Source organism: Salmo salar, chromosome 03 (assembly GCF_965601325.2).
Source record: "Salmo salar chromosome 03, fSalSal1, whole genome shotgun sequence".
Lineage (NCBI taxonomy): Eukaryota > Metazoa > Chordata > Actinopteri > Salmoniformes > Salmonidae > Salmo > Salmo salar.
Genome location: NC_138293.1, coordinates 87,194,329 through 87,211,930, shown reverse-complemented (window position 1 = coordinate 87,211,930; position 17,602 = coordinate 87,194,329). Strand labels below are relative to the sequence as shown.

General features: G+C 43.2%; 1 protein-coding gene across 1 annotated transcript in view; it reads right to left on the bottom strand.

The window, feature by feature from the left end:
- Positions 1-17,602, bottom strand: part of LOC106593499 (phospholipid-transporting ATPase ABCA3) — a 109,620-nt gene that overhangs the window by 59,844 nt on the left and 32,174 nt on the right. The window contains exons 5-7 of the mRNA XM_045715660.2: positions 11,652-11,817; positions 7,393-7,652; positions 7,201-7,317 (exon numbers count right to left, since the gene is read on the bottom strand). Coding sequence (XP_045571616.1) covers positions 7,201-7,317; positions 7,393-7,652; positions 11,652-11,817 — 543 coding nt within the window. The remainder of the gene's footprint in view (positions 1-7,200; positions 7,318-7,392; positions 7,653-11,651; positions 11,818-17,602) is intronic.

The window sequence follows — 17,602 nt, the reverse complement described above, 5'->3', positions numbered from 1 at the left end:
ATGGGAGCCACTTAGAAAAACTTCAAATTCTAGCTCATTTTTCCGAAAACAAGCCTGAAACTCTTTCTAAAGACTGTCGACATCTAGTGGAAGCCCTAGGAACTGCAATCTGGGAGGTTTTCGCCTCACATTAAACATGACAGCCATTGGAAACAGTGGTAGGCTGAAATTTGTATTTTTTGGGATGGTTTGTCCTCAGATTTTCACCTGCCATATCAGTTATTTTATACTCACAGACATTTTAACAGTTGTAGAAACTTTAGAGTGTTTTCTATCCAAATCTACCAATTATATGCATATCATAGCTTCTGGGCCTGAGTAACAGGCAGTTTACTTTGGGCACGCTTTTCATCCAGACGTCAAAATACTGCCCCCTAGCCCAAAGAGGTTTTAACAAGCCACATAATAAGTTGCATGGACTCTACAAAGACCAGGGAGGTTTTCCAATGACTACCATTGGTAGATGACATAAAAATCTAAAATAAAAGCAGACATTGAATATCCCGATTTTCTTTGAGCATGGTGGTTATTAATTACACCTTAATTAATCACTACAAAGATAGACGTCCTTCCTAACTCCGTTGCCAGAGAGGAAGGAAACCGCTCAGGGATCTTATCATGAGGCCAATGGTGACTTTAAAACAGTTACAGAGTTTAACCTCTCTCGGGTATGTGGGAGGAAATCGTCCCACCTAGTCAACACCCAGTGGAATCGAGTGGCGCGAAATTCAAAAACTTAAAAAATGCTATTACTTCAATTTCTCAAACATAAGACTATTTTACACCATTTTAAAGACAAGACTCGTTAATCTAACCACATTGTCCGATTTCAAAAAGGCTTTACAACGAAAGCAAAACATTAGCTTATGTCAGGAGAGTACCCAGCCAGAAATAATCACACACCCATTTTTCAAGCTAGCATATAATGTCACAAAAACCAAAACCACAGCTAAATGCAGCACTAACCTTTGATGATCTTCATCAGATGACACTCCTAGGACATTATGTTATACAATACATGCATGTTTTGTTCAATCAAGTTCATATTTATATCAAAAACCAGCTTTTTACATTAGCATGTGACGTTCAGAACTAGCAAACCTTACTGAAAACTTCCGGTGAATTTACTAAATTACTCACGATAGACGTTCACAAAAAACATAATTATTTTAAGAATTATAGATTTTTTTTATTTGATTTATTTCACCTTTATTTAACCAGGTAGGTAAGTTGAAACAAGTTCTCATTTACAATTGCGACCTGGCCAAGATAAAGCAAAGCAGTTCGACAACATACAAAAACAGAGTTACACATGGAGTAAAACAACATAGAATCAATGATACAGACTATATACAATGTGAGCAAATGATGTGAGATAAGGGAGGTAAAGGCAAAAAAGGCCATGGTGGCAAAGTAAATAAAGTATAGCAAGTAAAACACTGGAATGGTAGATTTGTAATTTGAAGAAAGTTCAAAGTTAAAATATAAATAATATGGTGCAAAGGAGCAAAATAATAAATAAAATAAATAAATACAGTAGGGGAAGAGGTAGTAGTTTGGGCTAAATTATAGATGGGCTATGTACAGGCGCAGTGATCTGGGAGCTGCTCTGATAGCTGGTGCTTAAAGCTAGTAAGGGAGATAAGTGTTTCCAGTTTCAGAGATTTTTGTAGTTCGTTCCAGTCATTGGCAGCAGAGAACTGGAAGGAGAGACGACCAAAAGAGGAGTTGGCTTTAGGGGTGACCAGAGAGATATACCTGCTGGAGCGCGTGCTACAGGTGGGTGCTGCTATGGTGACCAGTGAGCGGAGATAAGGGGGGACTTTACCTAGCAGGGTCTTGTAGATAACCTGGAGCCAATGTGTTTGTTGACGATTATGAAGCGAAGGCCAGCCAACGAGAGCGTACAGGTCGCAGTGGTGGGTAGTATATGGGGCTTTGGTGACAAAACGGGTGGCACTGTGATAGACTGCATCCAGCTTGTTGAGTAGGGTATTGGAGGCTATTTTGTAAATGACATCGCCGAAGTCGAGGATTGGTAGGATGGTCAGTTTTACGAGGGTATGTTTGGCAGCATGAGTGAAGGATGCTTTGTTGCGAAATAGGAAGCCAATTCTAGATTTAACTTTGGATTGGAGATGATTGATGTGAGTCTGGAAGGAGAGTTTACAGTCTAACCAGACACCTAGGTATTTGTAGTTGTCCACAAATTCTAAGTCAGAACCGTCCAGAGATGTGATGCTGGACAGGCGGGCAGGTGCAGGCAGCGATCGGTTGTAGAGCATGCATTTAGTTTTACTTGTATTTAGGAGCAGTTGGAGACCACGGAAGGAGAGTTGTATGGCATTGAAGCTCGTCTGGAGGGTTGTTAACAGTGTCCAAAGAAGCGCCAGAAGTATACAGAATTGTGTCGTCTGCGTAGAGGTGGATCAGAGATTCACCAGCAGCAAGAGCGACATCATTGATGTATACAGAGAAAAGAGTTGGCCCAAGAATTGAACCCTGTGGTACCCCCATAGAGACTGCCAGAGGTCCAGACAGCAGGCCCTCCGATTTGACACACTGAACTCTATCAGAGAAGTAGATGGTGAACCAGGCGACGCAATCGTTTGAGAAACCAAGGCTACTGAGTCTGCCGATGAGGATGTGGTGATTAACAGAGTCAAAAGCTTTGGCCAGGTCAATGAATACGGCAGTACAGTATTGTTTCTTATCGATGGCGGTTACGATGTCGTTTAGGACCTTGAGCGTGGCTGAGGTGCACCCATGACCAGCTCTGAAACCAGATTGCATAGCGGAGAGGGTGCGGTGGGATTCGAAATGGTCGGTAATCTTTTTGTTGACTTGGCTTTCGAAGACCTTAGAAAGGCAGGGTAGGATGGATATAGGTCTGTAGCAATTTGGGTCAAGAGTGTTACCTCCTTTGAAGAGGGGGATGACAGCAGCTGCTTTCCAATCTATGGGAATCTCAGACGACACGAAAGAGAGGTTGAACAGGCTAGTAATAGGGGTTGCAATAATTTCGGCAGATAATTTTAGAAAGAAAGGGTCCAGATTGTCAAGCCCAGCTGATTTGTAGGGGTCCAGATTTTGCAGCTCTTTCGGAACATCAGCTGAATGGATTTGGGAGAAGGAGAAATGGGGGAGGCTTGGGCGAGTAGCTGTGGGGGGTGCAGTGCTGTTGAATGCAGTAGGGGTAGTTAGGTGGAAAGCATGGCCAGCCGTAGAAAAATGCTTATTGAAATTCTCAATTATAGTGGGCTTATCGGTGGTGACAGAGTTTCCTATCCTCAGTGCAGTGGGCAGTTGGGAGGAGGTGTTCTTATTCTCCATGGACTTTACAATGTCCCAGAACTTTTTAGAGTTTGAGTTGCAGGAAGCAAATTTCTGTTTGAAAAAGCTAGCCTTGGCGTTTCTAACTGCCTGTGTGTATTGGTTTCTAACTTCCCTGAAAAGTTGCATATCGCGGGGGCTGTTCGATGCTAATGCAGAACGCCACAGGATATTTTTGTGTTGGTTAAGGGCAGTCAGGTCTGGGGAGAACCAAGGGCTATATCTGTTCCTGGTTCTAAATTTCTTGAAAGGGGCATGCTTATTTAAGATGGTGAGGAAGGCATTTTTTTTAAATAACCAGGCATCCTCTACTGACTGGAAGAGGTCAATATCCTTCCAGGATACCAGGGCCAGGTCGATTAGAAAGGCTTGCTCGTTGAAATGTTTCAGGGAGCGTTTGACAGTGATGTGTGGAGGTCGTTTGACCGCTGACCCATTACGGGTGCAGGCAATGAGGCAGTGATCGCTGAGATCTTGGTTGAAAACAGCAGAGGTGTATTTAGAGGGCACGTTGGTTAGGATGATATCTATGAGGGTGCCAGTGTTTGCGGCTTTGGGGTTGTACCTGGTGGGTTCATTAATAATTTGTGTGAGATTGAGGGCGTCAAGCTTGGATTGTAGGATGGCTGGGGTGTTAAGCATGTCCCAGTTTAGGTCACATAGTAGCACGAGCTCTGAAGATAGATGGGGAGCAATCAGGTCACATATGGTGTCCAGAGCACAGCTAGGGGCCGAGGGGGGTCTATAGCAGGCGGCGACGGTGAGAGACTTGTTTTTGGAGAGGTGGATTTTTAAAAGTAGAAGTTCAAATTGTTTGGGTACAGACCTGGATAGCAGGACAGAGCTCTGCAGGCTATCTCAGCAGTAGATTGCAACATCGCCCCCTTTGGTCGTTCTATCTTGTCTGAAAACGTTGTAGTTAGGGATGAAGATTTCAGAGTTTTTGGTGGACTTCCTAAGCCTAGATTCAGACACAGCTAGGACATCCGGGTTGGCAGAGTGTGCTAAAGCAGTGAACAAAACAAACGAGGAGGAGGCTTCTAATGTTAACATGCATGAAACCAAGGCTATTACGGTTACAGAAGTCATCAAAAGAGAGCGCCTGGGGAGTAGGAGTGGAGCCAGGCACTGCAGGGCCTGGATTCACCTCTACATCCCCAGAGGAGCAGAGAAGAATGAGTATGAGGGTACGGCTAAAAGCTATAAGAATTGGTCGTCTGTGACATCCAGAATAGAGAGAAAAAGGAGCAGGTTTCTGGGGGCGATAAAATAGCTTCAAGGTATAATGTACAGACAAAGGTATGGTGGGATGTGAATACAGAGGAGGTAAACCTAGGCATTTAGTGATGATGAGAGAGATATTGTCTCTAGAAACATCATTGAAACCAGAAGATGTCATAGCATGTGTGGGTGGAGGAACTGAGAGGTTGGATAAGTTATAATGAGCAGGGCTAGAGGCTCTACAGTGAAATAAGCCAATAAACACTAACCAGAACAGCAATGGACATGGCATATTGACATTAAGGAGAGGCATGCTTAGCCGAGTGATCAAAGGGTCCAGTGAGATTCAGACAGCTAGCCGGGCCATAGGTAGCAAGCTGGTGGAAGATGGAGGGAGGTCTGTTTTTAGCCACCTCGTGCGTTTCCGTCAGTGGGTTAGTGGGGTTCCGTGTGGAAGGGGGGACCAGTCCAAGTTGGCAAAATAGTTAGTTATAGTGGCCCAAGAAAAGTGTCCGATAGACCAATTCAGATCGCAGCCGATAAGACAGCTAACGATTAGTGGGCCGCAGATGGGCGATCAGGTTACGACGCGACGGAGGGGCCAGTTGGATAATTCCCTCGGGCAGATAACGTCGGTGGTCCAGTCGTGAAGGCCCGATGGGGCTCCGCATCGGCAGTAAAACGGGTCAGGATAGGTGATTGTAGCCCAGGAGACACTTCAGCTGGCTAGCTCAGGAAAAGCCCACGAGTGGCTGACGGAACTCTTCAGCTGGCTAGCTCCGGAATAATGTGTGTTAATTCCGGGACCGACGTTGCCAATAGTCACTCAGGTAGCAGCTAGTTAGCTGCAAGATCCAGGTGTAAATGTCCAGAGCCTGCGGTATAAAAAGGGGAAAGGAGAGAAAATAGGTCCGGTTTGCTCTGGTCTGAGTCGCGCTGTACAAAAACTGGCGATAGCTTTTCGAGCTAATGGATAGCTGAGGACAGCTAACCGTGGCTAGCTGAACTCCAACGTTAGCCAGTGAAAATGGCTAACCTCTGACTAGCTTCTGTTGTGGATTTCAGATTTGAGGTAAATAATACTTTATTTTTTAAATTTCGTGAGGTGGGTTGCAGGAGAGTGCTTTGAGGTTGAGTTTTTAGAAGAAAAAATGTAAAAAGATATGCAAAGAAAAATATGTAAATATATATATACACGGGACACGACAAGAGGAGGGTAAAGGACGTCTGAACTGCTACGCCATCTTGGATATATTGACTACAGACCTACTGATAGACTATATAGACTACAGAACTCCTTTATGCAATCGCGGTGGCAGATTTTAAAATAGCTTTTCGGAAAAAAGAACATTTTGCAATATTCTGAGTAGATAGCTCGCCATCACGGGCTAGCTAATTGTACACCCACCAAGTTTGGCGTTCACTAAACTCAGAATTACTATAAGAAAAATTGGATTACCTTTGCTGTTCTTCGTCAGAATGCACTCCCAGGACTTCTACTTCAACCACAAATGTTGTTTTGGTTCAAAATAATCCATAGTTATGTTCAAATATCCTCTGTTTTGTCCGTGCGTTCAGATCCCTATCTGAACGGTGACGCGCGGACGAATGTCGTGACAAAATTTTTCCAAATATTCCATTACCGTACTTCGAAGTATGTCAAACGCTGTTTAAAATCAATTTTTATGCAATTTCTCTCGTAAAATAGCGATAATATTCCGACCGGGAGACGTTTTCGTTCAAAGACTAAAAGAAGAAAATGGACTCTTCACGTGCACGCGTGCACGCGCGCACCCGTGTCATTGTTCTCAGATCGACCACTATCCAAATCCCTACTGTTTTTCAGCCAGGGACTGCAGAGTCATCATTCCCCGTTCTGGCGCCTTCTGAGAGCCTATGGGAGCCCTAGAAAATGTCACGTTACAGCAGAGATCCTCTGTTTTCGATAAAGAGGCTATAGAAGGCCAAGAAATGGTCAGAGAGGGCACTTCCTGTATAGAATCTTCTCAGGTTTTGGCCTGCCATATGAGTTCTGTTATACTCACAGACACCATTCAAACAGTTTTAGAAACTTTAGGGTGTTTTCTATCCAAATCAAACAATTATATGCATATTCTAGTTTCTGGGCAGGAGTAATAACCAGATTAAATCGGGTACGTTTTTTATCCGGACGTGAAAATACTGCCCCCTACCCAAGAGAGGATAATGGCTGTGATAGGAGAAAATGTAGGAAGACTCACAGCTGTAATTGCTGACAAAGTACTGACTCAGGGGTGTGAATACTTATGTAGATTAAATATTTCTGTATTTCATTTTCAATATATGTGCAAATATTTCTAAAAACATGTTTTCACTTCGTCATGATTGGGAATTGTATATAGATGGTGAGAAAAAAAATCTAGTCAATCAATTTTGAATTTAGGCACTGTATATAAAACGTATTTAGCCAGGTAGTGTTGAGGACACTCATCTTTATTATATCAACCTTATTCAGCCAGGTAGTGCTAGTCAGAGACATTCTCTTGACGTGACCTCGTTAGTCAAGAGGTGGACAGTTGAAAAAAAACAAGTGAGAATGAAGAATCATGCCCCTCCTCAAAGCAATAGAAAGAAAATACATAACAGTTATGTATAGTGCAAACTCACCTTGATGCAGAAGAGCAGCGTGACGAAGAACATGGAGATGGAGAGGAAGAGGAAGAACATGAGGAACCAGGCCGTCCAGTGCAGCCAGTTACTGAGGCCCATCATCCGCATGTACTCCTGTAGAGAGTAAGTAGAGTGAGATTGACAGTTTGCTTGACTGACAGGTAATCCACCACCTCACCCCTCACCCACCTTGAGCTTCCTCTCCTTCTCCTGCACCACGGCCCTCACGATGTTCAGCGAGGTATAGGTGAGGCTGAGCACCAGGAGGAGGGGCAGCTGGTTCTGGATGGCCAGGATGAACACGTCGTAGATGAACGGCGGGAAGGGGAATCGGCGGAGGACCACCCGGGTGTGGGAGAGGAGCCAGGCTGCTCCTGTGCTGTTATAGGAACGCATGATGGCCCGGTTGACCGCATGCTGCACTGCCAGGAAGCCCTCGCGGAAGTAACCTACAGAGAGGAACCAGGTTATGTTAGAATAACTGCATCCCAATTCTCACAATGTGGGCCCTTGTGCATTCCTCCCCATGGATCAGTGCAAACATGGGCTACAGCCTAGGGAGTTTCTTTAATCAGTCTCCTGACAATGTTAGTCTGTGAAACCCAAGTCATGTTTTCCTGTTTGCTTATGGCAGAATACAGCTCAATCAGTTCAGTGTTAGTGCCAGCATCAGTCTGTGGTGGTATGTAAACAGCTACAAAGAATACAGATGAAAACTCTCTCGGTAGGTAGGGTGGTCTACAGCTTATCATGAGATACTCTACCTCAGGCGAGCAATAGCTCGAGACTTCCTTAGATATCATGCACCAGCTGTTGTTTACAAAAATATAGTACCCCGCCCCTTGTCTTACCAGACGCCTATGTTCTATCCTGCCGGTACAGTGTAATACCAGCCAGCTGTATGTTGATAATGTCGTCGTTCAGCCACGACTCCGTGAAGCACAAGATGTTACAGTTTTTAACCTCTCTCGGGTATGTGGGACGAAATCGTCCCACCTAGTCAACAGCCAGTGGAATCGAGTGGCGCGAAATTCCAAAACCTTAAAAATGCTATAATTCAATTTCTCAAACATATGACTATTTTACACCATTTTAAAGACAAGACTCTCGTTAATCTAACCACATTGTCCGATTTCAAAAAGGCTTTACAGCGAAAGCAAAACATTGGATTATGTCAGGAGAGTACCCAGCCAGAAATAATCACACACCCATTTTTCAAGCTAGCATATAATGTCACAAAAACCAAAACCACAGCTAAATGCAGCACTAACCTTTGATGATCTTCATCAGATGACACTCCTAGGACATTATGTTATACAATACATGCATGTTTTGTTCAATCAAGTTCATATTTATATCAAAAAACAGCTTTTTACATTAGCATGTGACATTCAGAACTAGCAAACATACCGAAAACTTCCGGTGAATTTACTAAATTACTCACGATAAACGTTCACAAAAAACAACAATTATTTTAAGAATTATAGATACAGAACTCCTTTATGCAATCGCGGAGTCAGATTTTAAAATAGCTTTTCGGCAAAAGTACATTTTGCAATATTCTGAGTAGATAGCTCGCCATCACGGGCTAGCTAATTTGACACCCACCAAGTTTGGCGTTCACTAAACTCAGAATTATTATAAGAAAAATTGGATTACCTTTGCTGTTCTTCGTCAGAATGCACTCCCAGGACTTCTACTTCAACCACAAATGTTGTTTTGGTTCAAAATAATCCATAGTTATGTTCAAATATCCTCTGTTTTGTCCGTTCGGTTGTCCGTGCATTCAGGTCCCTATCCGAACGGTGACGCGCGGACGCATGTCGTGACAAAAAATTTCTTCCCCGTAACTCGCCGATTTTATTCTCCAAAGATTGCACGTTTGCTAGCAGAGTGGAGGGAAGTGGGATTTCTTCGATCACCTACGAATTCTCAGATGGCAGCCCGACCTTCGGCCCCTAATTCTACGCCTCCTCTTCACGCAGATCACGGGGATCGGGGCCTGTTCCCGAGGAAGCAGTATATCCTTTGCGTCAGGCTCGTCAGAGTCATGAAAGGAAAAAAAGGATTCTGCTAGTCCGTGGTGAGTAATCGCAGTCCTGTGGTCTAGAAGTTATTTTCGGTCATAAGAGACGGTAGCGGCAACATTATGTACAAAATAAGTAAAACAATTTGTTACAAACAACGCAAATAAACAAACAAACAAAACTATCGGCTGGAGCCAAGTAAAAACGTCTGCCTTCTTCTCCGGCGCCATCTTACTAGGGCCCATTCTCGGCGTCTATACCTTGGGCCCATTGTTTTTCCTGTTCATGTCATACTGTATACTGGTGGGAAAAAAATCATCTAGTATGACACTCTTCCATTGCCATGGAGATAAACAGGAAATGAGGACTCATTCTGACCTTTTTACCAGATCATTCCTTAACCCCACCAGAAGTTCATATTAACATATACTGATCTGAAAATGATGACAACAGCTACTCACTGAACAATCTGAACTGATTAAGGGATAGATGGCATTAAGAGGCAGGAGGTAGGCCTCAGTAATGATGAACCCTTCTAAATTTGTATCCATATTTAAAATTCATGAATTCTGACTGAAACTCTTTGTGGTTATTGTCATGTAGACTGGAATGGTTTCCTCTAGGCGAGCCTCGGGCCATATTCATTAGGCACCAATTTTGTATTTTTTTTAACACAAACATTTTCGTAAATGTTTTCCATTGTGTGCTTTAATAAATATGACCCTGATATCTCCCATTAGAGACACATTAACACAGCCACTTCATTTGAGATCAAAGGTCTGGCTCAGTAGAGGACACCAGAACGCCAGCTCTCTTCTGTTCTCATCACTCGCTCATCATCTCTTCCTCTTTTGGGAGTCAGAATATTGACATAGCTTCAAAGCGGAAGGAGGAAGGGAATCAAAAGGGCAGGGTCTAAGATGGAGGATCTGGAGCCATGAGCAAAGAGATGGGGGCAAATCTCAACATCCTATTCTCTATTTAATACACTACTTGTTATGCAACCACCATCACCACCATCGTTTCTGGATATATTCTGGAAAATGTAAAAAAAAACATATCCGAGTCATCACCAAATTTATCAGAGAGAGAAGTGAATACATATGGATGGACAAAAAAAAAGAAAAGTTTCCCAATGATGAAGGCAAAGCTCTGAAAAATACCATTTGGGTCAGAAAGGTAGTGTGACAAGGGGGTATCACTAGATTACAGGGCTCAGCCAAACACTGTTGCCCTGTGACACAGAGTAAGGGTTGCCATGGGAACACAGCGGGAGCAAGGAGGAAAGGTTATCTTTCAAGGGGCTGTGCAAATAGCTAAAGCTCTCCAATCGAGTGTGTGATCTGTGAACACGAGATAATGACAGTGCACCTGACTGCGGCAGTTTGTTAAACCCTCCTGTGTAGGAGTACAGGTTTACATTTTATATTGTATATGCCACTTACGGGTCACTTTATGCAAAGTAGAGTTGTGTTTAATAAAAATAAAAAAGTGTTTGTCATGCTTCAGACAGCTACTGTCTCTCCACACACACAAACTCCTTCCTCTGGTATCTGGCTCTGATCCACTGTTCCCGAAGGAGCCTGCAGAAACACTTGGTGTTTGTTTACTATATTTACTGTGTTTATGCTTGAAAAGATTCACTGTCAATAATGTCTCATTAACCAACATGGATGACAGATCAGGGTGGTGTTCATTAGGGCACGCAACAGAAAATGTTTTGCAACGGAATACAAAAAGGAGTATTTCTTATTGGACCAGTCCAGAAAGTTCCTCCTTGTTTCAGTCCGTTTGGTGCCTAATGAACACAACCCTGGAGTTCTCATCCAGTGAGTGTATAATGATGTACTTATCTTTTAAATATTATAAATATTATATTGCTCCTCTGTCCTGTCAAATAATCAGGATTGCCAAGTCAAAATATTTTTATTACAGAAATGATTGGAATGGACGGTCACCCATAAACATATTTTGACACCCTTCTCTCCAATTCCCTCTGCCTCGCTCTGAATTTATCATTCCCATTCCACGTCTTCTTCCCGCCCTCACCACCCTCGTCTTTCACCACTTTCCCTCACTATCTCTCTTCGCTCTGTCTGTCTTATCAGTAATCCATCTTAACATGTACACAGGCAATATGAACAGGCAAACACAAACATATGAAGCCTGAGAGAGAGAGAGAGAGAGAGAGAGAGAGAGAGAGAGAGAGAGAGAAAAATAATATATATATATATATATTAATTATCATCCTCATGGGGGCCGGAAATCCCTCAAAGTCCCCACAAGGATAGTAAAACAAGGAACATTCTCCATTGTGGGGACATTACCCACCTCCTCATGAGTACAAAGGCTATGTTAAGCTTAAGGGTTAAGTTTAGGGTTACAATTAGGGTTACAATTAGGGTTAGGGTACAGGCTCACCAGGCGTGCCCCCCTGGAGGTCGTACTGCTCCCTGGGCCCGGGCAGTTGGAAGAGGGGGAACAAGTTGAGGGTGTGCCAGTCAAAGTCATTGTTGATGTTTAGCTCAGACTTCTCCTTGGCCGGGGCATTACGGGGACTAAAGCTGAACCGCAGGTGGTAGCTGACCTGTAGGGGATAGGAGGAGGAGAGGAGGGAGGGAGAGAAAGAGAGAGAGTAAAAGAGAAAAAGACATTATGAACAACTGGAAGAGTATATTTTCTTTTTGTAGATGTGAAAGATCAGATGATGTATATTGATCCACCACCATCTACCTCTCTGCCCACCACACACCTAATCAACACATTCCACTGACACAGACAGACTGGCCCTCTCTCTGCACTACTCAGACAGACAGACACAGCCTCTCTCTGTACTACTCAGACATCTTAATGATCTCAGGCCCAGTGTCTATCAGCTCAGTCTGCTCAGGACTGACTGACCACAGGTCTCACTAAAAGACAGATGGAAAGAGGCAGAGAGAGAAGGAGAATGAGAGAGATCAAGAAAGAGGGAAAATAAAAAGAGCAATAGAAAAGAAGACACAACATAGTATGATTCATCTCCCAACAGGCCCTGGTCAAAAGTAGTGCACTATATAGGGAATAGCGTGCCATTTTGGGACACAACCAAGTTCTCCATCCAACCATCAGAGCGAGCTGTGAGTGAGCCTCTTTCATGTAAAACAGGGTCCAGTTTCATAAACCTGTGAGTGAGACTAACTGCATGAGATAAGCAATAGTGTGTGATGTGTCCAACCTCAAAAATATGTTGCATAAAGCCTACTTCCTTTTTCTATATTTGTTCTTTTTTTACTGCATCAGGATGCATCAGAATAGTATACACAGAGCGTTTCACCCACCAACTTTTGGGAGAGGGTGACAGAGTTAAATCTCCATAGGGAGGATGGTGTCCATCAACCCAGCCAGGGAATTCTCCTCTCTTTTTCCTGACTTCCATCCAGCAGGTCATTCCTGCTGCACAGGTTAAAAAAAACACTGGAGCTTTAGCATTTGGTGTGTCGAGGTCTGCCACTTTCTGTCCAATTAGGTCATTTCTGTAGAATATTTATGTCTCTATAGGCAACCCCTTTTGGCTCAAGAGCACCCTCAGATGCAAAAGTTCTGTATAGCCTCAAACTAGGAGGAAATACTAAAGTATGGTTAAAGGTTAGCATGTCAAGGATTTGGCTGGACTGCAGGTGACTCCAGGATTATTGTATTTGAATGAGGGGAAATAATACTGTCAGTGAGAACCAGATGCTTTCATATGTAAACAAAGAGCTGATTCAGGATTCAAGGTTCAAGTAGGGTGACCACATGTCCCAGATTGTGCGGGACAGTCCTGCATTTTGGCCTTACGTCCCGCAACCAAACAATCATGTCCCACATTTTACCAACAAATGAAAACATCACTAATTTAGAAAAAAAGGTACATTTGTCACATATTTCAGTCAGACGTCCTATTCATTTGTTGAGAAGTGACATTCCAACCGGTCTTGTTTGAAGTCACGTTGAGCTTACGACAAGATAAATATCAAGGATGTGGTGCTGGTGATGTTAAACACTTCTCCAGTCGTTGTCGAGATCTGATATTATGCGCAACGCAAGAAGAGACGTAGGCCAATGTCATATCATCAACCAATCACATTTGTCAAATCCTTTCGGGCTAAATTCCAGCTAAACTTGGAGAGGACTGTTAACTACTAACAAAGTGTGTGTAACGAAGCGCTACTAATGTAAGTAAATAGTCATATTAGACAAAGATTTAAGGTCATTTTGTCAAACTTATGAGGCTGTCCATGCTCATTAGTTGCTCATTCAACATATCCCTAAGACAAACCAGCAATGATTCCTTGGCAAAATATTCCCAGATTTTGTGTGAGGAAAAAAGTGTAGGCAAGGTACACTTCAATTAGTTCGATCGGTGCTGCGGTAGGGAGATGTGTGTGCCTGTGTGTGGAAAAATGATTCAGGTGTATGCTTACACTGTCCCACGAATGTCCCGTAAAATCATACCATTGTCCTGCTTTTGGGCATTTTAAAATGTGCTCACCCTAGGTTAAAGTGCAGTGAAGCTGACTGGTCACACACATAGTGTAATTTATTTTTTATTTCACCTGTATTTAACCAGGTAGGCTAGTTGAGAACAAGTTCTCATTTACAACTGCGACCTGGCCAAGATATAGCAAAGCAGTGCAACACAAACAACAACACAGAGTTACACATGGAATAAACAAAACAAACATACAGTCAATAATACAATAGAACAAGTCTATATACAGTGTGTGCAAATGAGGTAGGTTAAGAGAGGTACGGCAATAAATAGGCCATAGTGGCAAAATATTTACAATATAGCAATTAAACACTGGAGTGATAGATGTGCAGAAGATGAGTGTGCAAGAAGAGATACTGAGGTGCAAAGGAGCAAAATAAATAAAATAAATAACAGTATGGGGATGAGGTAGTTGGATAGGCTATTTACAGATGGGCTATGTACAGGTGCAGTGATCTGTGAGCTGCTCTGACAGCTGGTGCTTAAAGCTAGTGAGGAAGATATGAGTCTCTAGCTTCAGTGATTTTTGCAGTTCGTTCCAGTCATTGGCAGCAGAGAACTGGAAGGAAAGGCGGCCGAAGGAGGAATTGGCTTTGGGGGTGACCAGTGAAATATACCTGCTGGAGCGCGTGCTACGGGTGGGTGCTGCTATGGTGACCAGTGAGCTGAGATAAGGTGGGGCTTTACCTTGCAAAGACTTGTAGATGACCTGGAGCCAGTGGGTTTGGCGACGAATATGAAGCGAGGGCCAGCCAACGAGACCATACAGGTCGCAGTGGTGGGTGGTATATGGGGCTTTGGTGACAAAACGGATGGCACTGTGATAGACTGCATCCAATTTGCTGAGTAGAGTGTTGGAGGCTATTATGTAAATGACATCGCCGAAGTCAAGGATCGGTAGGATGGTCAGTTTTACGAGGGTATGTTTGGCAGCATGAGTGAAGGATGCTTTGTTGTGAAATAAGATGCCGATTCTAGATTTAATTTTGGATTGGAGATGCTTAATGTGAGTCTGGAAGGAGAGTTTACCGTCTAACCAGACACCTAGGTATTTGTAGTTGTTCACATATTCTAAGTCAGAACCGTCCAGAGTAGTGATGCTGGACAGGCGGGCAGGTGTGGCAGCGATCGGTTGAAGAGCATGCATTTAGTTTTACTTGCATTTAAGAGCAGTTGGAGGCCACGGAAGGAGAGTTGCATGGCATTGAAGCTCGTCTGGAGGTTAGTTAACCTGTTGGGGCTAGGGGGCAGTATTTGCACGGCCGGATAAAAAACGTACCCGATTTAAACTGGTTACTACTCTTGCCCAGAAACGAGAATATGCATATAATTAGTAGATTTGGATAGAAAACACTCTAAAGTTTCTAAAACTGTTTGAATGGTGTCTGTGAGTATAACAGAACTAAGGCTTCCATTGGCTCTCAGAAGGCGCCAGAAAGTGGAATGACGTCTCTCCAGTCTCTGGGCTAAGTACAGCAGCTCTGTTTGTTACTGGTCAGGCTGAGAACAGTGACACTGGAGATGGGCATTCATGTGAATTCTCCATGTTTTTCTTTCTCTCTTTGAACGAATACAACGTTGCCCGGTTGGAATATTATCGCTATTTTACGTTAACCTGTTCGGGGTAGGGGGCAGTATTGACACGGCCGGATAAAAAAACGTACCCGATTTAATCTGGTTACTACTCCTGCCCAGTAACTAGAATATGCATATAAGTATTTGCTTTGGATAGAAAACACCCTAAAGTTTCTAAAACTGTTTGAATGGTGTCTGTGAGTATAACAGAACACATATGGCAGGCAAAAACCTGAGAAGATTCCATACAGGAAGTGGCCTGTCTGACAAGTTGTTGTTCATCTTGGCTCTTTTTATTGAAGACTGAGGATCTTTGCTGTTACGTGACACTTCCTACGGCTCCCATAGGCTTTCAGAGCCCGGGAAAAAGCTGAACGATATCGAGGCAGCCCCAGGCTGAAACACATTATCGCTTTTGGCAAGTGGCCGATCAGAGGACAATGGGCTTAGGCGCGTGTCCGAGTCGACCCCATGCTTTATTTTCTTTCGTCTGTTTACCTAAATGCAGATTCCCGGTCGGAATATTATCGCTTTTTTTACGAGAAAAATGGCATAAAAATGGATTTAAACAGCGGTTGACATGCTTCGAAGTACGATAATGGAATATTTTGAATTTTTTTGTCACGAAATGCGCCATGCTCGTCACCCTTCTTTACCCTTTCGGATAGTGTCTTGAACGCACGAACAAAACGCCACTATTTGGATATAACAATGGATTATTTGGGACCAAACCAACATTTGTTATTGAAGTAGAAGTCCTGGGAGTGCATTCTGACGAAGAACACCAAAGGTAATCAAACTTTTCTAATAGTAAATCGGAGTTTGGTGAAGGCTAAACTTGCTGGGTGTCTAAATAGCTAGCCCTGTGATGCCGGGCTATCTACTCAGAATATTGCAAAATGTGCTTTCACCGAAAAGCTATTTTAAAATCGGACATATCGAGTGCATAGACGAGTTCTGTATCTATAATTCTTAAAATAATTGTTATGCTTTTTGTGAACGTTTATCGTGAGTAATTTAGTAAATTCACCGGAAGTTTGCGGGGGGTATGCTAGTTCTCAACGTCACATGCTAATGTAAAAAGCTGGTTTTTGATATAAATATGAACTTGATTGAACAAAACATGCATGTATTGTATAACATAATGTCCTAGGTGTGTCATCTGATGAAGATCAAAGGTTAGTGCTGCATTTAGCTGTCTTCTGGGTTTTTGTGACATTATATGCTAGCTTGAAAAATGGGTGTCTGATTATTTCTGGCAGGGTACTCTCCTGACATAATCTAATGTTTTGCTTTCGCTGTAAAGCCTTTTTGAAATCGGACAGTGTGGTTAGATTAACGAGAGTCTTTCAAATGGTGTAAAATAGTCATATGTTTGAGAAATTGAAGTTATAGCATTTATGAGGTATTTGTATTTCGCGCCACGCGATTCCACTGGCTGTTGAATAGAGTGGGACGCTAGCCCAGGAAAGTTAATCAGAACAGTTTTATCAGCTGTGCTAACATTATTGCAAAAAGGTTTTCTAATGATCAATTCCCCTTTTAAAATTATAAACTTGGATTAGCTAACACAACGTGGCATTGGAACACAGGAGTGATGGTTGCTGATAGCGTCCCACCTTGCCCAGGGAGGTTAACACAGTGTCCAAAGAAGGGCCAGAAGCATACAGAATGATGTCGTCTGCGTAGAGGTGGATCAGAGAATCACCAGCAGCAAGAGCGACATCACTGATGTATACAGAGAAAAGAGTCAGCCCGAGGTTTCAACCCTGTGGCACCCCCATAGAGATTGCCAGAGGTCCAGACAACAGGTCCTCCAATTTGACACACTGAACTCTATCTGAGAAGTAGTTGGTAAACCAGGCGAAGCAGTCATTTGAGAAACCAAGGACGTTGAGTCTGCCGATAAGAATGTGTTGATTGACAGAGTCGAAAGCCTTGGCCAGGTCGATGAATACAGCTGCACAGTATTGTCTCTTATCAATGGCGGTTATGATATCATTTAGGACCTTGAGCGTGGCTGAGGTGCACCCATGACCAGCTCGGAAACCAGATTACATAGTGGAGAAGGTACGGTAGGATTCGAAATGGTCGGTGATCTGTTTGTTAACTTGACTTTCGAAGACCTTGGCAGGGTAGGATAGATATAGGTCGGTAGCAGTTTGGGTCTAGAGTGTCTACCCCGTTGAAGAGGGGGATGACCGCGGCAGATTTCCAATCTTTGGGGATCTCAGATGCTACGAAAGAGAGGTTGAACAGGTTAGTATTAGGGGTTGCAACAATT